This window comes from Cryptotermes secundus, unplaced genomic scaffold (assembly GCF_002891405.2).
Source record: "Cryptotermes secundus unplaced genomic scaffold, Csec_1.0 scaffold955, whole genome shotgun sequence".
Lineage (NCBI taxonomy): Eukaryota > Metazoa > Arthropoda > Insecta > Blattodea > Kalotermitidae > Cryptotermes > Cryptotermes secundus.
In genome coordinates this window covers 431121-453850 of record NW_019744422.1, presented here as the reverse complement: position 1 = coordinate 453850, position 22730 = coordinate 431121, and the positions used below count along the sequence as shown (strand labels likewise).

General features: G+C 38.2%; 2 protein-coding genes across 7 annotated transcripts in view; one reads left to right on the top strand and one right to left on the bottom strand.

Annotated features, from left to right (window-relative positions):
* Positions 1-14525, top strand: part of LOC111874781 (beta-arrestin-1) — an 86384-nt gene extending 71859 nt beyond the window's left edge. For all 6 annotated transcript variants that reach the window (XM_033755593.1, XM_033755594.1, XM_023870562.2 and 3 more), the window contains 3 exons: positions 8977-9063; positions 11024-11182; positions 14275-14525. In XM_033755593.1, coding sequence (XP_033611484.1) covers positions 8977-9063; positions 11024-11182; positions 14275-14362 — 334 coding nt within the window. In that variant the 3' untranslated portion in view covers positions 14363-14525. The remainder of the gene's footprint in view (positions 1-8976; positions 9064-11023; positions 11183-14274) is intronic.
* A 943-nt stretch (positions 14526-15468) lies between these two features.
* LOC111874778 (piggyBac transposable element-derived protein 4) lies at positions 15469-21445 on the bottom strand. The gene has a single exon (XM_023870558.2). It carries the CDS (start codon positions 20621-20623, stop codon positions 18881-18883), a length of 1743 nt encoding a protein of 580 aa, XP_023726326.1. The 5' UTR covers positions 20624-21445; the 3' UTR covers positions 15469-18880.
* Between the last annotated feature and the right edge of the window lie 1285 nt (positions 21446-22730).

The window sequence follows — 22730 nt, the reverse complement described above, 5'->3', positions numbered from 1 at the left end:
CAGCATGTCACGTTCATGTGTGCTGGCATGGCATAAGAGATTCCGAGAGGGGCGTGTGTCACTGCAAGATGATGCTTGCCCAGGACAGGCTCATCATGTCATTACTCCTGATGTTAGTGCTGCATTGGATGGTCATATTCGGGCAAACCGACGGATCACTGTGGAAGAAATTAGTCTTTTGATGGGAATAAGCCACGGTTCTGTACATGCAATTGTGACAAAACACCTGCTGTACCGCAAAATCTGTGCGCAGTAGGTTCTACATCAACTAACAGAGGACTCAGAGAATGGCTGCATCACTGGGTCACTTGCAACGATACCATGAGGAAGAGTATGCTTTTCTGTCCCGTATTGCCACTGGGGATGAAACTTGGTGCCACCATTTTGAACCAGAGAGCAAACAGTGGAGACAGCAGTGGAAACGTGTGAATTCTCCCCCACCGAGGAAACACGTGAATTCTCCCCCGCCGAAGAAATCCAAAGCCGTACACACAAGTTTCGGTTAAGTGATGATGATGACCTTCTTCTTCTATTGCAAGGGCCCTCTGCTTGTCGAATTTCTTGAGCATGAGGCCACAATCAGTGCACAGCGCTATGAAGACACTTTGCAGAAACTGAGATGTGCCATAAAGTCAAAACGCCCTGGAATGCTACCGAACGGCATTATCCTTCATGACAATGTGCGCCCCCATACTGCCAACTCTGTGAGGAATACGCTACAGAGATTTGGTTGGGAAGTGCTTCAACATCCCGCCCTACAGCCCAGACCTCTCCCCATGTAATTTTCACATTTTTTGAGACCTGAAGATAGACATTCGTGGACATTGGTTTGCATTGGACGAAGACATGTGTGGCCATCTCATCTCCCAGTGGTATAAATGTGTTAACAGTTTTGGAGATTACTTTTGCGGTAAGAAATTTTCTTTAATATGTTTTGGTTTCTGACCCGTTTTCATTTGACTGCTCCTCATAAATGCTGAACAGTGTAAGCCTCAGTGCCTTTAGCGGTGCTCCCCCCTCCAACCGAGCACTAGTTGTCCAGCCTCACCCTATAAAGATAGGCTCCGGTGAGTGGAGGACAATTGTCAGAGAGCAGCAGGGAAGGCCTTCAAGTAATTTATTACAGCATAAAAAGAGAACAATTTATGGTTTCTTCGTCCACCATGCACAAGGGTTATAATCTCTGTCTTTTGGAATGACTTGTGAACTATCAAAACATTTGTTTTTAACTACTAATGTCATCTTATAGAGGAGCTGAGATAGCATAGTTGGTAAAGTAACTGACTACAGGCTGGACGACTGAGGTGTTGCAGTATGATTCCCGGTAGACTAAAAAAAATTTCCCTTCTCCAAGTCATCCAGACTGGCCCTGGGGTCCACCCAGCGTCCTATACAATGGGTATTAGGGCTAAAGCAGCTGGGGCGTGAAGCTGGCCACTGACCTCCAACTAGTGCCAAGGTCAAGAAAATGTGGATCTATACATCCACTCCCCCATACAGCTTCATGGTGTAGTGCTTATTTAGTTAAGCACAGAGACAACTTTACCTAATGTCAGTTTATACGGATTATAAGTAAAAACATTAAAGGTTTCGTATTCAGTCTATATCCATGTTTATCTTTATGAATTGTTGACAGTCAACAGTAATGGTCACTGTCCTTTATGATGTCATGTCTTCCACACTGCTAGGCTGATTATGTCCATTTCATGCACTTTGGCAAGGTTACTTCACACAAACTGAAGAATAAGGTCATCTCTGACTGCATATAGCCCAGTTTTCTAGGACAGATTTGATCAAAGAAGATTTTTCAGTTTCTTTCCAGGCTCCTGGATTTATAATTCTGTATTTCAGCATCCTGTTGTTGATCTTTGATTAAACATCTATGTATCCACAGTCCGCCAATAATGCAACAATTGTTTATTCACCATTTAACACTTAACACAACATGTTTCAGCCATAGATGGCCATCTTCAGGTGTCTTAATGCATCCAAACTGTTACACTGCTTTGATGTGCGCTAAAACTGCATGTTGCAGTCCACTTAAAAATAACATAAAAATAATTAATTAAAATCCATAAAAATTTCTATTAAAATTTTTCATAAAATCCCATTCCACCTCATTAGGGGCGTCATCCACTTGTCTAGAGCTGTGTAGTTATTCCAGAAGGTCTGCTTCAGCAACTTGTTCTTCTGTTCAATAGCCCATTGTCTGCAATCTGTAATATGCCCCTTGCAGGGACTGGTGGTAGTTTCTTGTGAAACAAGGTAACAAAATTTGGGGTCCAATGAAAGAGATGGATTTCTTCACTAGCTGAGTTCCTGTTAGCTTCAAGAAGAACCCTGTTTCTTCAATGTAGTTGGTTCATAATTAGTTCATTACAAACAAAAATACAAACTCCGTGGTTTTAGTCTGCAAGCAAACTGTACCGATCTAGTGACCACTGCTTGTCGGCGAAGTTAGTGCTAAGTTTAGCAGATTGAGGGTGTCATGTGGTCAGCGCAATGAATCTCCTTGGCCATTAATTTCAGTTTTCTAGACCGGAATTAGTTCATTATGTATATGTGTGTGTGTGTGTATATGTATATGTGTATATATATATATATATATATAGTAGCGTTGGATGGCTAGAGCGTTGCTAGGTAACAGACTGGTAAACACACGCAACCTGCTTCTAGGCAGTGGCTCAATAAACAGACTTCTGTGCAGGTGCAGTGATGTCACACTGCAAACCTACTGTCATGTGACTTGTTTTCTGTGATTGGTGTGGAGGCTGTATAATGAGGTTTCAGGAATAACCAAGGCAGTATTTGAGAGTATTTCAGAGTGTTTAAGTGGCAGTGAGAGAGTTCTCGGTGGAAGATAGCCGTGGAAAGTTTGTTCTGTTAAGTCTTTGTGTTTGATTAGAAGACTTTATTTATGTGTAATATTGGGAGTGTGTAACAGTGCACTATGAAGTGTATGTTAATCAGCTATGGCCCTGTATTTGAGTGTGATTAAAAAAGTGGGTAATCAAGCTGTTAAAAATTCCAATCATCTGAACTAGAACCCGTCATTTCGTCAAGCATATGCCCTTGCATGTGACTATATATACTGTGATGCATTTGCGCTATGCATGACACCCCCTCCCCCGTCAGCGGTGACGTGGCACCTTCGGAGCGTTGCTGTTGCCACAGTGATAGGCCAGTCAACACCCCGCTCCCTCCCGCGGTGACAACACGGGACGCCACTGTTGCTACTCGGCAGTGAACAACTGACAGCGTTGCTAGGCTATTGGCAAACACAGCATCAGACAACAGTGGTGCCCATTACGTAACTGTTTTCTGTGTTGTCTGTAACGGGGCTAAATAAGGAGCAGCGAAGACTATTCAAGAGTTAGTTATGAGTTAGCCAGGGAGTCAGTCAACCAGTCAGTTGTAGTCTAACATTCGCAGGCCAAGTAATTGTAATACTGCAGATGGCAGTAGTTGTGAAATTGTGAATTGTGTGATTGTACGCGTGAGTGTGAAATAAAATTCGCTATATCCAATACAGCGTGAAGTTATTTGTCGCATTATACACCCAACACTTGACAGTACTGTATATTCAGAAATTTAACATTACTCAGATTGTCCTATGAGCTAGGTAGATCACGAGATACCAGATGGTGAACACACACATTACAGGAAATGCTGGTTATACCACCTCATTACCCATTTGTAAGTTTTTATATAATGGAATGACGTACATATTGTAGCGTGTTTGGGCTGCTGTGGATGCCGTTTGGATTGTTAGTTGGTTTTATTAACCACTTACAGGTCATAACTACAATTAATTATAACACTGTTGCAGGTTTACACAATTTACAAACCCTACACACTAATCTAATCACTCTATCTTCAGTAGTCTTCACGTATTTACAGGATTACGTGGGAGCTATACAAGTGTCACTGAATTACACACTCCCAGTATCCAGTGCCTTCTCAGTTATCACAGACTATCACCGATTATCACACATAAAATCATCTAATCATGCATTCAGTTCTTCTTCCCACGGCTGTCTCGGATTCACTTCGAGAACTGACTAACACGGACTAACTGCTTCGACTGACTGACTTCTGTTCTGCCGAATACTCGTTCCTAAGTTATTACAGTTACTCTTATAAACCCTCAGTTGGACAGGTGAAAAACGCAGCTTGCTTCACTGTTGCGTGATCGCCATGTTTACAGAGGTGTTACTTTGGCAACACTGCCGAGAGTTGTTTACTGCTGCATAGCAACCAGTGCAGTTCGGCTCAGATCGGCTCAGCTCAGCACAACACGACATAGAGAAACAGCGCTTTCCTTATTGTTGCATAACCTTGTTCTTCTCTTGCGTAACTTGGCAACCAACTCATTCCACATCCCCTTGCCCAACAAGGATTTGACATGTCGCGCTATATTTATCAGTATGGGTGATCATGTGTCTGAATATAACTTCTTTTTATATTAGGATATTTCCTTATGGAGCAGATAACAATAGTAGTTGTCTAGTCACTCTTTAGGATTGCTTCTTCTTCAGTTTTATGCCCAAAAAGTGGGTTAAGTTGGTTGTTTAGCCTCCTCACACTATTCAGGAATCCAATTTAACCCTCAGATTCATAGGGTTCCTTGCTGTATGCCAAACCCTGGAGAGTGAGATATTTATTCTCACATTTTTGAAAAGCAAACTTGGTTCTCATGAAAGTTATGTAATTTCTCACACAATCTTCCTCTCATGACCACATTTTGTAAGATTTTCAGAAATTATTCTGGCAGTAAAATGTCCATATTTTATTATTTATGCCACCATGACTGCAGTAAGTACCAGTTCCTGACTGTTTCATTATTTTAGAACTAAATAATTGAAATAGGAACCATCTGAAATGAGATCCACTGAATGACTATAGAGAGTAGCACATGTCATTAGCCTTGATACAAATCAGATTTAAGTAGAAATGCATTCTAGTCAAAGTAACATACCAATATGTACAACAAAGTCTTTCATCTCTAACACAGATCTCTGCATCTGGGTGCAGTGGATGGGCAATGTGAAGGTTAAAATCCATTGAAGAGTGCTTTCTTCTGGGGTGTTACACCAGTTTACCATCATTTTGGAGGAATGTATTGGTTCCATCTTTAGGGTTGAAGAGTAACCCAGAATAGCAGGAAACAGGTTGCCTGGTTGGCTTACTCTTCAATCCATAGGCTGGAAATAATACATTCCTCTAAAACACTGCTGAACTTCTACCCATTATGTGGTATAACATCCCAGAAAATGGCACTGTTCATAGTTATTACCTGAGAACCTCAAGTCTCACATGTTAATATCCATTGTCAGGTTCGGGAGGTAAGATTGGTGTCATGGAGCATAGTGAATCGCCATGGGTACATGAACTAAATTGCTGATTTCTATTTTTAGGGTTGTTACTGGTTTTGTTGTGCTTGTACTGTTTGCATTCTTAATGTTTTTATTTTGCTGCATGCTATTTAAGTACCATCATAGAGTTGTAATGAAATGGCTCATCTGGGTGTGTTTTCTTTTGTACTAATGTCATTTTGTTATGATGGAATCCAGTTTATTGTCATAATTCCCAATATTAAGCTCATGGACTGAATTGTGCAGTGCACCCACAGCACAGATATTTATATTTTTGAGAACTACCACAGAAAAATAAGATTATTAATGTCTTGGAAGTTGATGTATGCGTGCGGAATGTTATATTTATTTCCATTTAGTTTAATATTGCAAACTGGTAAGTGTGAAGTGATACAGGACTGACTTCATGACCTGTAATGCTGTGCTAAACCTCACTCCCAAAAGTTGAACTTTCTTCTACATTTCATGCACTAGTCCCGTGTTTTCAGGCCTATTTGTGAATATAATCAGCAACTATGTAATTAATTTTGATACCAAATTCAGAACCCTTTTTCTGTTTTTGTCAAGTTTGTTGGAATATTTAGGCCATATTTGTATTTGTGTTCACCATGTTTATGTAAGTTACAACACTATCAGTAAATATAACATTTGTGTTTTATAGAATTCTGTGATATGTATATTGTTATGCATTTTATTAACTTCATTAACTTTTACAGCCTGTTTATTCATTGATATATATTTGTTTTGATGGAGAAGATCAGTTGGACCGATTATGTGAGAAATGAAGAAGTGTTAATTAGAGTCAATGAGCAGAGGAATATCCTACATGAAATAAGAAAACGGAAGGCTAATTGGATTGGTCATGTTTTACGCAGAAACTGCCTTCTAAAAGAAGTTATCGAAGGAAAGATAGAGGGGCGGATAGAAGTGACAAGGAGACGTAAGAAGATGCTGGATGACCTTGGGGACAGAAGAGGATACTGTCATTTGAAGGAGAAAGCTCTAGATCACATTAAGTGGAGGAACTGTTTTGGAAGAGACTGTGGACCTGTTGTCTTGACAGATTACTGATGATGATGATGATGATATATTTGTTGTCACAGTTCTTTTATCAGTGGCTTTGGAATTCATGTACAGGAGCACTTGAGGAATGTAATCCATGAAGTGTGTCAGTTTTTTTCATAGACTCATATTGGTTATAATGCACTAAATGACTGCATATAAGAAATCCGAAACTTAGCATGTTGGTGAGACTGATGTGTCATATTGTGCACCCTTGATTTATTTATCTATATGTACATAAATAAAACACATAGTGGTGNCAGTTGGGGGGGGGGGGTACGCTTAACAAAATGACGGGTTCTACTTTGGATGATTGGATTTATTAACAGCTTTGTTACACGCACTCTTTTAATTACAATCAAATACAGCGCTATCGCTAATTTACACATTCCAGTTCACCGTTACACACGCATTAGGACTTTCTGTCTTCCACTAGTCATTTCCTAGCAACGGATCTCTACACAGAATCTGTCACTTCAGATCACTCCAAGTACTACTGAATACTAATGGAGAACTGACTGACTGACTTCTGTTCTGGTGATTACTCCAAATACTGGCGAATACTAACTAACACTGTCTTCAGCAGCTGCTACATTTCAACTGACTCCTTAGGCATTCCAGTTTCTCTTATAAACCCTCAATCGGGCAGGCGGAAAACACAGCTTGCTTTACTGTTGCATAACTTGGCAACCGACCATTTATGAAGAGTCTGTCTCTGTGGTCCACATCCTGTTCCCCAACAATGGTTTAACATGTCACAATATATTTACTTTACTTAAGAAGTCTTCTTCTGTGAAATGGTGCCAGGGTGTTAAAGAACTCCCAGTTTTTTCTGCTCTGATAGCCCCTTTGTCTCCTGCTAGGTAATCTACTTTGTTGTCTTGCTTGCTCTACTTTTTGATGTATCTTTTATGTTATGTCCTATTCCTGTATCTCTTTGTATTGTGGCATGTAGACTCATTGTTAGGTGGTGACCATTGGTAGGCAGTGGCATGCAAACATCAACAGAGGAATTGTGTTTTCTGTGTGGTCTGCTAAGCAGCAATGGAACAGCAACAGAGAAATGATGTTTTCTGTGCAGTCCGTACCGAGATGTTATAAGCAGGACAATTAGAGCAGTGAGTTAGTTGTGGGACAGTTGTCAGCCAGTAAGAACTTGAGCATGGAAGCAGAGAATATTGTTGAATTCCATCAGGAGGCAACAACTGGTGAAGACAGCAGACTGAGAAGACTTAGTACGTGCTGTAGTGAACATCGGAGTGTGTGAATTAGCGATGGTTACTTGTAGTTACCAGTTATATGTATAACTACACAATAAATCTGATTACCAATCCAGAATCTTTTCTCTTGTTTGGAACACAGGAAAAAAAAAATCTAGTATATGTTAATGTATGGATTTATGATGGATATTTTACTACTTTTGTGAAATCCTTACTATTTATGTGAAATTGAATTGTGCATGTATATATGTATTGTATGATTTTTGACAAATTCCACATCCGGTAGGTCATCTGACTAACTCATGGATCTATGGAATGCTATGTATGTATGTATGTATGTAGAACCTGTCTGTAGTCACACTCCAATCACATGACAGTATGTTCTCATAGCTTATTTCAAGTTTGTCACCTTTAATTTCTTCTTTTTCATCTTCTCCTATGTTATCTTACCTTGCACATTTCTTATGGTGTATTTCATTTTCCATTCTATTTAGCTTCGAGTACCTTCTGCATTCTTTGAATAATCTGGGTCTCCCTCAAACTCTGCTCATTGTTGTCTTCCTTGCAATGTTTCCTAATGGTGTTTTTCATCTTTTGTCCTCTGTGTATATGTATGTTTCTGGGTTGTTTGTTTGTTTGTTTGTTTGTTTGTCTGTCTGTCTGTCAGACAGTCTGTTGTAATAGTCTGAGATTTGAATGTCTTATTCATTTCAGTTGTTTACCATTTAAAATTGTTCTTAATATTTGGATCATGATTCTTTTAAGCAGTGCTCTAATACTTAAGACTTAGGCAGCTGCAAAGCTAATGTAGTTACTGGTTTTGTTATGATAAGTTTGTGTCTGAATTTACACCTAAACATATATATACCATTCAAGTGTGAATGCAGAGAAGTACTCCTAATTTAAGTGTAAGTGTGCAATAGTGGTGGTAAAATCCACAGCTGGTGAGTATTTCCCGATAGTAGTGTTTTGAGAGCCTCTTCTTTTTGTCCTTATTGAGAAGTAGCAGAGGAGTTCTTATTTTCTGTAATGTTATATTTCTAGTAGGTTTACATATATCTTGAATTGCTGGCTACACCTAGATTCATCATTCATTCTGATCATCTAGTTTTGTAACCTCAGTCAACTCCTGTATGACTGAAATAATTCTGAGGTGTGTTTTTCTTCAGGTCCGTTTAATTAATCGATGAACTAGATTCCATCATACATTGTTGTATTAGAAGCTTCTACGTGGTGCTAGAACCCAGAAGACTGTTATATTCTTCTGAATCAGTCGTGTTATCAGTATGTATATTCAGATCTTCCTCATTTGCTTTCAGAGTGGCAGATCCATCCCAGAAGGAGAATTTAGGAATCATTGTCCAGTACAAAGTGAAAGTAAAGCTGTGTCTTGGAGCATTAGGAGGGTATGTTCAGCTGCCAAAGGCATTAATTTGTTTGTGTAGTGTTTTGCATCTCTGTTTCAGCATGGAATGTTCATAAGTTTGCCATTTTCACATGTTATTCATTCTTATGCTCTCATAACTCCCAGTGTTCCCCCTTTCTTCTCTTATTATGTGAATTCCTTGTGACCACCATTCTTTCTGTATACTACTACTACTGCGGCCTCTTCCGCCTCCGCATTTCATTTCCTAATCCTATACGCACTTTTCTGTAATGATCATTGTCACTCTGACTACTTTGTTTTGCACTAAAATGATGTATCCTTGGAAACAGATGAGCTAGGATTTGATGTAATATGATTACAGTTATGTTACAAGTTATATAGATGTATTAAAAGAGAACATTAAGGAATAGAATGTGAAACCAGGACATTAGACAAACCTGAAACTGTAAACACTACAAGAAAAGTTTATGAAAATGGTCCGACATTGTATGTATCTATTGCAGTACAATTGTCTTGAATGTTTCCTAGCTGTATGGATAAACACCAGAGACTAAGAGAGAGTTATACAGAAAAAAGTAGGCGCTCCAAATAAGGTTTGCGAACAAATTGTATTTTTATATTCCTATCATGAGAGAATGTGTTTTTAGCAGTTTTTGTTGCCAGATGACATAGATTTTATGTTACATTTTGTTGCTCAGTTCATTATATAGTAATAATAGTCATTTTGAATGTAGTCCATGGATAGTGAAGTAAGGAGTTTTTTCTTTTCATATAGACTATGATTTTATTCACACATATTCACTTGTTCTCATCTCATCTTCACGACTTAGTTTAAATGATATGCAGTCATGGAGCAGTAAATGTTTACTGCTGTCACACAGGCAGCTAGCCAGGCTAAGTGACTAGGGAGAGCAGTCAATCTGTGCCAGTCACTAGTGTCTTAACATCTATAACCAGGTTAGCTTATGGTAATGGTTCATTTCAGAATAATAGAATTCATAAAATGTAACCTCTTGTAATTTAGAATTAATTTTTTGATAAAGTGAAATGAGATTACACGAAAGATAGAGGAAGAAGTTTGGTATGTACATTTGGTAACATTAGTATCACAGTGGGCTACCAGAGAGTGTAATGAATATTCTCTTATTTGATTTATTGGGCACTGTGTAATTTGATACTTAGGTGACGAATGTAGTTATATCTGGCTGATGACTCTATATTAACAAATTAAAGAATCACTTCTCATTGCTTTTGGATTATGTTAATTATGAGAACCTGAGATTCATGCGATGCACTCCTGTCGATTTCCTATTTACAAGACATTTGCTGGAACAATATGGTTTGCCCTTTGAGGTCAAGATGTAATTACAAAAGCATTCACTGAACAGTTTCAGTTTTACAGGAAAGAGAGGAGTGGTTGTTGAAGCTTTATTGAACCCAGTGCTCGTAGTAGGATATGTGTCATGTTCTGACGTGAACAGCAAAACTTAGGTGAAAGGATTATACTGAACTATGTTTGAGTGAGTTTAACCCAAGAGCAGTGGACTGGTTTGCTCTGGGATGTGCTGAGGTTTGCATGGTTATCTTTAGGGAGTATTCCCAGTCCCCACAGTCTGCATAGTGGAATGTCATACTTAGAGGCCTAATTCACTATGTGGGGAAGGGATCAACACTAAGGCTGTTTGGGGGGATGGGAAGAATAGGAGAAAAATGTTTTCGTAACACAATATATTATGATGGTATTCTCGGTGGATGATGTCATAACCATGAAAGCCATTCTTTTTCAGAAGCACAGGGAGGAAAATTTTGACATATGCTACCTCAAATTCAACTCAGTCCACAAAATTTGTGTATTTTGTACCAGTAGAAATGTATGTGAACCCATTCTTTTTAGTCACTGATATCCAAGCATGATTATTTGTAGCTGTGAAATTGAAAGCCATGAGAACTGAAGAGCTACTTTGCCATTGTACTTTCAGAGACCTGGTAGCAGAATTGCCTTTCATCCTGATGCATCCGAAACCAGAGGAGGATCCTCCCTTACCCATCACTGCACGCCCGTCACCCTCGCATGAACCTAGCAACAAGGAAGGTGGTGACGATGTAGCAGTTGATACGAATCTGATTCAGCTGGACACGTGAGTGCTTTGACTCACAGAATTCAACTAGTCTGATTTTTCATATTGTATGGAACAATGCATCATGGAGATGCATGTTTATTACACCTTACCCACTTGATTTCATATTTTGCTCAAACACTTCCCAGATGAGGCAGTGTCTGTAATGCCTACCATGATCACAGCTGGCCAAAATTCTGGCCTGTAAGGGGAGAGAGAGTGAGAGAGAGAGAGACCAGACCACATGCCCCGCATACTGGCAACAGCAAAATATCAGCACTGCTCTTCTGAGACTTTTACAGAAAATACACATATCTGTTGGAATGGTGGTGACATTTCTATTGAAATGTTGGTAACATGAAGAAATCCAGCAACAGAAATTTATAAGTGACACCTTTCCAAAAGCAGAGTACTGGCCAACCCAGACAGATAAATAGCATACATTCTGAATGTAGCCAAGATTATATAAATAAATGGTTAGAGTATTAAGTTCCAGGACTGCATAAATTTCCAGAAAACTACATTTAAAATTGAACATACCTTTAATATTCTTCAAAATAATCCCCCTTGAGAGTCACACACTTTTGTGCTCAGTCATAAAATTGTTGGAAACACTTTTTGAACTCATTTGCATGTAATGCAAACAATTCTTTTGTTACATTTCTTTTACTATCCTCGTCTTCAAATCCTCTCCCTTTCAGCATGGTTTTGATTTTGGGGAATAAGAAAAAAGTCTGATGGCGATAAATCAGGAGAATATGGGGGGGAGGTTAATTCTAGAATCCTTTGTTTTGCCAAGAATTTCTTTATTCACACTACTTTGTGGGGTCTTGTGTCATGCAAGAGAGCTTTCTCTTCCTGAAACTGAGGTCTTTCTTGACAGTTTCTTTGAATCAAATGAAACAGTATTTCCACGTAATATTCCTTGTTCTCTGTGTGACCTAGTGGAACACATTCTGCATGAACGGTTGCCAGACTGTTGAAGAATGTGACCAACGTCAGTTTGCTTTTTTTACTTTTGAGGTCAAAATCGTTTGTGTTTTGGAAAACTTGGCAAGCTCCATTTCATACTTTGTCTCTTTGTTTGGGGATATTACTGGAAACACCAGGTCTCATCACCCATTGCAGTTGAGTCAAGCAAGGAATGCTCTTCATTCATAGATTGAATAAAACCTTGATAAGCTTGCAGTCTGAGAGATTTCTGCTCATTGGTGAAACAGTGGGAGCAACCTTAGCCCAGATCTTCCATTTTCCAAGATCTTCTACTAGGATTTTGTGAATTGTTTCTCTGATAATTTTGAGTTCCTCTTCCATCATCTGCACTCATTCAGTGGTCAGTTGAAATCAAGTTCTGAACTGTTTCCATCATGTCAGGTGTTCAAACAGCTGTTGGTTGTCCACTGCATTCATCATCTTCAGGATTTTCAGAGTCATCTGAAAATCTTGCATACCACTAGAGCATTGTCACTATAAGCCTGTTTTATCAGCTGGGAAGTTTCAGTAGCTCTTTTGCCTGTACTGAAACACAACTTAATGCTTTCTCTTTGCTCCATCACTGCAAACTGTCACAGTGATCTGCATGGTACAGAACCTTAAAACACACCTGAGCATGAATGACAAGAGAAGAGTGATGTACCTTGCACAGGAAACACATTGGAAGAGTCAGCTTACACAGACAAGTTGAAACATATGCCTACATGTATATTTTCTATAATTTTCAAAAATGCCTAACTAGAGGCTGTATGGGATTCATCAAGCCTTAATGAGACACACATGAGATAGCAATCATTTCAATATTCAGACCTTGTTTTAACATGTAGTTTGTGTATCTGTGGGACAAATTTTAACAGATCCAGTTGCAAGATTGGCCTGACCTGAAACCAGATAATGTCATAAACCCGCTAACAGTTATATTATCCTTCTGTATTATTGCCATCTAATGATGGTAGGTTTCAGTCAGAATTTTCATTGGAATGGTGGAACAGACTATCATTGAGAAATAAAGTCTGTGTAACAATTTAACATTAATTATTAATAGAAGCAAAGAAGACATGAAAATTGTAGCACTGTTTGCTTAATGTATAGACACAACAAACAGGCCACTTTATTATCTCTGATTCAGTTGCATGTTCCACATTCCCAAGTTGGACAGGGTGTCTGAACATAAGTGTGTCTCTAGTCTATACACATTCAAAACACGTTCCCTGAAGTCTAGTCAGCAGAGAACAAAAATTATGCACATATCAAGGAAAGTGGTGTACAATAAGAAAACATATATAGGAAAGCATATAAAAAGAATTTGACGCACTTGAAGAGTATGCCAATACTGAATGCAAACATAACACAGAAAAACAAAAGCACATGCATCTTCATAGCTAATACAAAATTAGAGCTGAATAAATCAGTGTAAGAATGCAGTTCTGCTGAGAGCAGCAGTTCAGCTACTCCAAGAGGCCCTTAGCAAAACTATGAAAACACATAATTTAGCACTGGTTCACATGTCAGATCAGTTTATCTTGAATAATAGCAAACACAGAACGCAGGTTGGAATTTTCACAGATTACAGCATTCCCAATAATACAGTATGAACCTTGGCCAGCTCTTCTTTAACCAGATTAACATTCATGAGCAGTGACATGTAGAACACGAATCGAGTACCTCATCGCACACTATAACAGCATGTACATTAGCCAGTATTGAGCAGCAGTCAATGTACAGTGAGGCTCCATTCTGCTCCAAAAGTCACTATAAATTAGAAGAACCAAGCATTCAATTAGCTGTGTGCCTTGCGACAGAATAGAAACCTACATGTATGTTCTAGGTGAGGTATATAACTTTTTATATTATGATTAATAATTATGACAACTTTAATGGAAACACATTTTTCCCTTTCAGAGCATAAGATGCTTACAGGATATCTTAAACATTAGACAAGCAAAGAACCCCCAAATTTAGCCTGTAGCCACTGTACCTAGTATGTTGGATGGTGACATATGATACAATATATTTTTCTGACACACTGAATATGTTAGATCAGGCTGAGAGGTTAATATATTGCAAGAATTCAACCTGTGAGTTTAAGATGAAGCATAGAAACAATCCCCTGTTTTCAGTGATGGAATCATGTGCCCAGATCAGGATGACATAATTTTTGAGGACTTCGCACGCTTGCGATTGAAGGGGGGAGAGACAGAAGCCTGAGTGAGGGGGCCTGGAGCCAGGAGGAGGGCTGTTTCTTCTGCCAAACCGCTTCGTACCGAAGTCTACATCACATGGGAGTAGTATGGCAGCCAATCAGGGCTCAAAATTAAACAGCAAGAAAACATACTGATCATTGCTTGCTAAAAAAACAGTGACAGGAGTATGCTTGAAGCTATATAGACAGATGTCTTGCAGATAGTTTCATAGAAATGTCCATGAACATGAGAAAAGTTTTCCCTCCCCCCCCAAAACTGCTGGAATTTTCAGCACTCTGGCATGGTTTGCCATTCATATTAAGATAATGTACAGTGAACACTCTAGTATTGCATTTACAATTCTGTAGAAATGCAAATAATTCTGGATATTGTATTTGTAGAGCACTGGAGGAAATATTTCTATGAACAGTGTCACTTATTTTCCTTCCGGCTTTCTAGCTTTTGTGCTCATGTAGCATAGAACATATGCTGAGTTGTATGTGTATGGTATTGTACTATATTGTATTTGTGATGTGTTAATTTCTAGGTATATAATATTTTATCTTATTTTTTGTAATAAAGATGAAGGTGCCAGTTTCAATCATTTCGGTAGTTAGTTAGTTAGTTAGTTAGTTAGTTAGTTATTGGAGAGGGTGGGTTTCCCCATGCACTGAGACCTGTATTGGTCCATTGTGCTTCCCTCTATGATTTCTACCAGTCTCTATATCCTACCGGTACTGGTGCTTACCATCAGTCCCGCCCAGCCAGCGAGACCGGCTCTACTAGCTGAGAGGTATCTATAATGCTTTCCCCATCTACCAGAGGTATTAGAGACTGCTCTTGGGTGGGAATCGTCCGTTAATTTGGCTCAGTGACCTCTTTGGAGATATGAAGTCTTTTATGTGCCGTAAAGCTACGACACGGGACCCACGGCTTAAAGTCCCTCCCGGAAGATTTATTCCCTGAATTTTTCCGCCCTTAAAAATTCGACAACCTCCACCGGGTATTTGAACCCGCGTACTACGAGTCATGAGGTGGGAACGTTACCTCTAGGCTACGGAGGCCGCTAATCATTTCAGTAACTTCACTGTTATAATTTTGCAGTCTGATATACCAAGAACAATAGTTCTGATTTAAATAGAATTAATGGTTACAAAAACCTGTTTAGTATTAACCTTTTCACTGATTGAATTACCTGTTCATATTGCATCATGGGGGAAGAAACTGACTGATTGTTCACATACTTTTATCAAGGCCACTGTCATACTTTGTTATTACAGTGTATAATTGATGGCATATTGTTGTGATATTATCCATAGAATAATACATCCCAACAGTATACTCTGTATAGGCAGTGGGTGGCGCATACAGAGTTGATCTTGAAAGAGTTACAGGATTTTGTTTTTGAAGTCTAGTCATAGTAGCTTAGTCAGTAAAGTGGCTGGCTCTCGGCTGGATGAGCTGTTTCATTCCCATCTCCACAATATAGAGACTGGTTCTGGGGCCCACCCTCATTGCTGTCAGTGGGTACTGGCTTGAGTGAAGTGGTCAAAGTGTGAAGTGACCAGTACTGAGGTCTGAGATGTAGAATGCATTGCATGCATTGCACTTTACCTCGACTCCTATATGTACTATATAGATTGGCACCTCTGGAATTTTAATACTTGTCCTATTATTTGCAGTGCAAAGGGACACTGACCTGTACCAAATGAAGATTGTGTAAAGAAGTAATTTTGAGCCCTGACTTATGGCAGATAAGCTTTAGAGTTGTGACAGTGACACTGAATAGTGTGTTTGCACTTCTTCAAGTAGTGCTTGTGTCCCTGCAGACAGTATTGCCAATAAACTATAAAAAGAAATCTCTTGCTGAAATAGGTTAGGAGGAGAAATGAAACAAAACAAAAGGTTAATATTTTAATTGATAAGATGAAGTAAATATATTTAAACATGATATTAGGAGAAAACTGCTGTCCCTATGTGGTGATTGTATTTTGATCATCCAGCATATTCACTTATTTACATATTATGTACCAAAAGCTGGAAAATTGTTTCCTTATGCTTTTTAGGACTTGCATTTTTATACTGCAAAGTTTGTGATTTTTATGGACAACTCAAGCACAAATTTCAGGTGTGTGCACACATAATCATGGATAATGACTATATCAGTGCACACAAACTTAGTAACTAACTCTGAAGTATAGGATCTTCTTAAGAAGTTCCTTGAGACATTTCCTGTTGTATGGAACTTTATAGCTCATCATGGACCCTGTTCTCACTCTCTTAATCCAGTTCATATTTGCACTACCCATTTTTATTATAGTCCTTGTTAATATTATCTTTCCATTTATGCCTAGATCTCCCAGATAGTCTCTTCCCTTGTTACCAGCTAAGTTTGTGTGTTTATTATCTAAAACATCTTTTGAGTGTTTGGCATTATTTGAGTAGGCAACCTCACTGTAAAAATGTTCTGTATGCTCAGCAGGATCTCTGGTAAGTGATTAGGTTCCCATCACATACTGAAAACAGAATGTAGTTAACTTTCCAGTCATGATTTAATAATGTATGTCACCATGTGATAATGACGTACGCTCAAAGATGTTTATACATTTTTCTTTTCCTAATAATGTAGCATGTCTCGCAATAAAGTAGTAATCTACAAAATAAAAATATCACTTTGGAGAGAGCTGATTTTCACCTTCATATGACAAATTATGTTAGTTTGTGTAAACAGATAGCATTAGAGTGAGCCAGAATTGTAACATGCATTAAATTTTGTTCATTTAATTTGGAAATTTGGTGAGGTTATTTTTTCCACCTAATGTGTAGTATTGTAAATTGTTGTGTAGGGTTAGGATAGTGAACCTTTTCATTGCCCAGCATCAGATTTACATCAAAATTTACTTACCAATGACAAGTGGTGTCCACTGTCACTGTTCCAGTACTGCCGTAATGGACTTGTTTTCATATCTTCTGCTCACTTGGAGAATGCTTAAGTTCTTGACTTGTAGTTGTTTCATGTATTTTTCATATGAAAATAATGGACAGTATGCAGCATTAAAAATAAAGTACAACAACATTCTGTTTTGTTGTAGCTAGTGTTTTGTATGATGTTAAAGGTAAAAGAAATTGTTTTGACACAAAAATTATGGTGTGCTGAACTGTTGAAGTACCACATTTATCCAGATGTTAATATGGACAAGATCAGTAATCACTAATGGCAGTTAAAATGGTAGCTGGTGCCCATCGTTTTCCATCCCAGGTATGGGGCATAAAAATTAAGTTTTGGCTGTGGGGGTCCATCCACCCTGTTATCCAACTGTGTGTGCTCTTTCCTTGAGGATAATGCAGCCAACGTATTAAACTGACCACTCAGATCAGTTTTGTACAGGGATTAAAAATGCATGTACCTTTAGCTTTACAAAGTAAGAGCAAGAAATTATGGATAGGAATCTCGCCATTAATAAATGTGCAGTTCCTCAAGTGCAGTACACTCCTATTGCAATTCCTACACCTCCTTTCCTGCACACATCTTATTTCGCTTCTGAAAAATATGAATGGCCTCTCTTAATTTCATTCACTGCCACAGACCTTGAAAATACTAGTACTCAATAAAACATGCTGTCAACAGGGGCAGAAACAACATAATTACAGCATTTACTGTGACCACTGCACTTCATCAGAAACAAATTGAGATGCAGTCCTTACATTTGATCTAAACAGTAGTTCTGCAATGTTGGGAGATAAAAGATAATCTCTTTGTGAATGGATTACAGGGAAATGATCAGAACCTTGAATTGTTTCACAAATGTCACACATTAGCTGAGCCATAATAAGTGACTGGCTGTGGACTGGAAGGATGGAGTTTATTTCTCAACAGGGGCTGGGATTTTAGTGTATGCCACCATATTTAAATTGGCTCTGGGGTCCATTCAGCCTCCTGTCCAATGGATAGCAATAACTGTCTCAGAAATAAATAATTCATAGTGTAAAGCTGATCACTCCCATTTAGTAGAGAGGTGTAGAATCCATAGAGCTTTACCTTCATGGTTTGAGCTTGGAAATCATTTTCTGCATATGCATATGTATTTCACAATTTGTGGGATAGATGCATTGTATATTGAGTGGAAATTCTTTTGTCTATGACTGCATATGTCCACTTGGAGACATCTTATTTTTACAAAGGCACAAGCCAGGCTACCATATAGATACTGTACCACCTTCAATTGGGGCCGTCACATATATTCTATTTTAAGGTATTCATAGATTAATTTTTATGCAGAAGAGAAAGGTATAACAGATTCTGTGCCTTAACCCTTCCGCGACGGATAGTATTTAAATCATTTCCTACCGCCAAACCGACGGGGTATTTAATTATTAAACAGAAAAATGCACTTATCCATGAAAAATTTAGTAACTCTCGCAAAAATTGGTATATTGAGATAAAATTTTCACAGAAATATTCATAAAGAAACGAAGAACAAAACTATATATATATTTTTCAATATAATTATGATAAATAATATTTTTTTACTCACTCGAACTGCTAAAAGTTGAGTTTGGTGTGGTAATCCTGAAAACACTGGTCAATACATAGCCCAACATCACAATCACTGCACCAGTACACGGTTTCTTTTCTTCTTTTGTTTTTTGTACACACTACACATCGCCTTTGTGGTCTAGCCTTTTTTCCTGATGGGGGAATTTTACTAATAAAATGTCTTTCACGAAGCCGGGGGATGGTGTTATCTGATGAATGACGTCGACCTTGTACTCTACGTGCTGCCTGCTCCTGGTCCGTAAACTTCAACAGCAACCCTTCTACCAGATTTACTCTGAATGCTAAGTGGTCTGTCAGTCTTTCCTGATTCTTGTTATAAATTATCATGGCATTTACCACTGTCGCATTCAAAAGGCGTCTGAAGAGTTTCATGTACCACTTATGAAGTCTTTTTCTTTCCACGTTGTAGTACTGTAAAAGCTGATCTTTCAAATCAACGCCACCCATCATTTCATTATAATCAATTATAATTTTTGGTTTTTTTATTTCTTTGTTTCTCTTTATATCTGTCTGTGTGTCGGCATTGTGAAATGTAGAGATCACGGAAACTGGTTTTTTGTCTTGCCACTTGAGAACAGTTATAGGACCTGCGTGCTGAGCTATGATCTCGCCCTTTCTCAACTTTGTGTTTTTTACAGTTGTTGGGACACCCTTTCTGTTCAACCTAAGGGTCCCAACACAGTCAGTGCCATGATTTTTTAATAATTTTGCTAACTGGGGGGAATTGTAATAATTATCCATCCATAGAGTATGACCTCTATGGAGGAGCGGTTCGACCAAATGTAGAACAACAGATGTTGTTTTATTGGTATTTTCTCTGATCAGTGAAGAATTTAGTTGGGTTTCGCTGCCAGTGTAAACAATAAATGACCATAAATACCCAGATTTGGAATCACAGAGTTCATAAGTTTTTATGCCGAATTTTGAAGCTTTCAGTGGCAAGTACATTTTGAATGCCAATCTCCCTTTCCATAGTGTAAGCGATTCATCAATACAAATATTTTGTCCAGGATAGAAGAGTGTCTGAAATTTTTCGTTGAGATGTTGAATGACAGGAAAAATTTTGAAAAGTCTTGTAGGTCCTAGGTAATTATCTTTCTTAGTATTGTCATTGAAATGGAGAAATTTACATATAAGCTGGAATCTGTCTCTCGAAATTACATCAGGAAATGCTGGAGTGTATAGTAATCTTTTCGTTGAAAAGTATGAATTTAGAGTTGGCTTATTGACTATACCCATCAGCAAGAACAAGGCTAAGACCACATACATTTCATTTAGTGTCACTGGTACCCACTGCCTAGCTGGAGATCTAAATGGAAAAACCCTCCCACATATAAATTGTTGCGCATAAGTGTTTGTTTCCTGAACGATATTGTTCACAAAATCCTCAGTAAAAAATAATAGAAATGTCTGTACTATATCGAGCACATTGACAGACTGATTTCTCGGGCCTGAATTTTCAGAAAACCGTTCGCGAACGCCATCATAATTATCCATATTTTGCCAAAAATAACTCTCGTCTGAATCCGCCACTGGAACCCTCGCCACTATTTCGTCGTCATCTTCAATACTAAGATCTTGGATAGCATCAACTACAGCCTGATCTTCAATTTCATTATCACTGTTTTCACTACTATCCGAATATTCGAACTCACTAACTTCCGAGTCGTGAGCAAGGAACTCTTCTAGTTCATCGCCCTGTAAAACTTTCCTACTTGTAGAGGCCATGGTTATGGCGCGACTGAGAGAAGAAAGTGTTATGACATCATAGATTTCTGTATCATTCGTAAGTTTATTTTCTTAGGTTGCATTTGGTTCCAAGAAAAAAGGACCCTCTTGTTTGACTACTTCATTGTGTCAGCAGACTGTACAGCAACCCATTCAAGGAAAACCTTCGTCTGGGGTTTCAGTGAGTGACTCATATAGACAAGCAAAGACCATAGAGTCGAAAGATATATAGTTTTATACATTTTCCTTACTTAGAATTTGAAAAATTTCAATGAAATCTAGGCGCAGTGAGACAAAAGTACGAACTATTACACTAACGATACAAAATAAAAATACCGTGCTAAAAATTCGTCCAAAATAAATAACTCATATACCAATAGAAAGATGAAACCCTAATCTATGTACTCCTGAAAAGAAAATTGGAATATCTTTCCTCGTTTTGTCAGCAACGTCCTTCAAAGCTAACACTGCGCAGGTCGGTGAACTGCACAGATGTCGGTGGCATACGATTATTTAAAGGGTCGGTGAAGCACACGGATGTCGGTGCGGAAGGGTTAAAATTGAATATGACAAAATAAGCTCCTGCTGTTATTTTGGTGTTTTGATACAGGAATACTTTCTGTATGATTAGTTCTCAAAGTTTGAACTGTAGATAATTTTCTTTGACACTGTGTTTCATTCAAATTAATTAATGAAATGTTATAAGAATTAATATGAACTTGTATTATGTGAACACAGCTAAAACTTTCACTCACTCACGGAGCCAAGTCCTTGAGAAACCGCCAATTGTGCAGCTACTCAAGAACTTCCCAGCATTTTATGGAACCTGAAGGTTCATTCCGTGTTCACAAGAGCCTTCCACTTGTCTCTATCCTGAGCCAGATTGATCCAGTCCATCCTCTCTCTCTCTTAAGATCCATTTTAATATTGTCCACCCACCTACAATTGGTATTCCTAGTGATCACATTGCTTCTGGCTTTCCCACCAATATCCTATTTTCATTCCTATTCTCCCTAATTTGCGCTACATCAGCTGATACTTTAGAACTCAGAATTGCATTTGTCTGTCTTGCGTGAGTTTCTAAAAATCGCTAGGTACAGTTTGCCACCTGAAGCTTTTGTGGAAGGGAGGGGCCTCAATATTTGACTCCCAGGAACAGTAGTTCTTTGTTGACCCATTGGACCTTTGGGCCACCACACAGTACCTGACATCTTGAGGTTTACAAGTCAGTTCAGCTGGAACTGTTCCTTAGAACATAAAGAGACCTGACTGAGTGGTAATTCCTCAACACTATGAATTTTTGTGTTTCAAAATTTGGTCAGTCTCTTTTTTATGTGCTACCTTCAACATATTTTTGTATAAAGTGCATGCAGTTAATGCATTATAGGGAAGATGTATATGTTCATCCATGGGCAAGTTTTGTTTCCAAATGGATATTGATGAAATTTAATATTTGAAATCTTCTCTATGGGCTGTTCAGAAGTTTCAGTTTGGTTTGTGTTGGTTAGGCATATCAGTAATCCCTCTTCTGCATGCAGCGCGAATCCAGTTTTCTCAGAAACAACTCACAAAAAGCGAGTACATAATATAAAATGTAGATAATCTCATTAAGATCTACAACTCTTATTTGAAACAAGTTACAAAGAAAATATTTCTGTATTTCTGCAGTGTTGGTTTTTGTGTTGATAATTCTGTTTGTGTCTTTCATGTGTGTATCCAGGCCAGTGAGGTATGTCATTTCAAAACATGCATTTGGTAAATATATTACTCAAAACTTGATGCATCTTTCCACTCTTGTTAATTAAATGCATGAACAGCATAAGTTAAAATTCAAAATTACATAGTTCAAACTTATCATAAAAGATGGAAAACTGGTATGAAAATTGTATGAAGTAGTACAGCAGTTTTGGACCAAATTCAAGATCACATATTGTTTTTATGTAATTATAATTGAATATCATGAAAGATTCAAACATCCTATTACAATTGCTTGAAAAATGATGAAAAGGTATGTTGGTTCAAATTAACATTTGGTAGTTGTGATATGTATGAAAGTTATGGAGAATTACAAGAAAATGTGACAAAAGTTGAAGGTAAATGAGAGAGA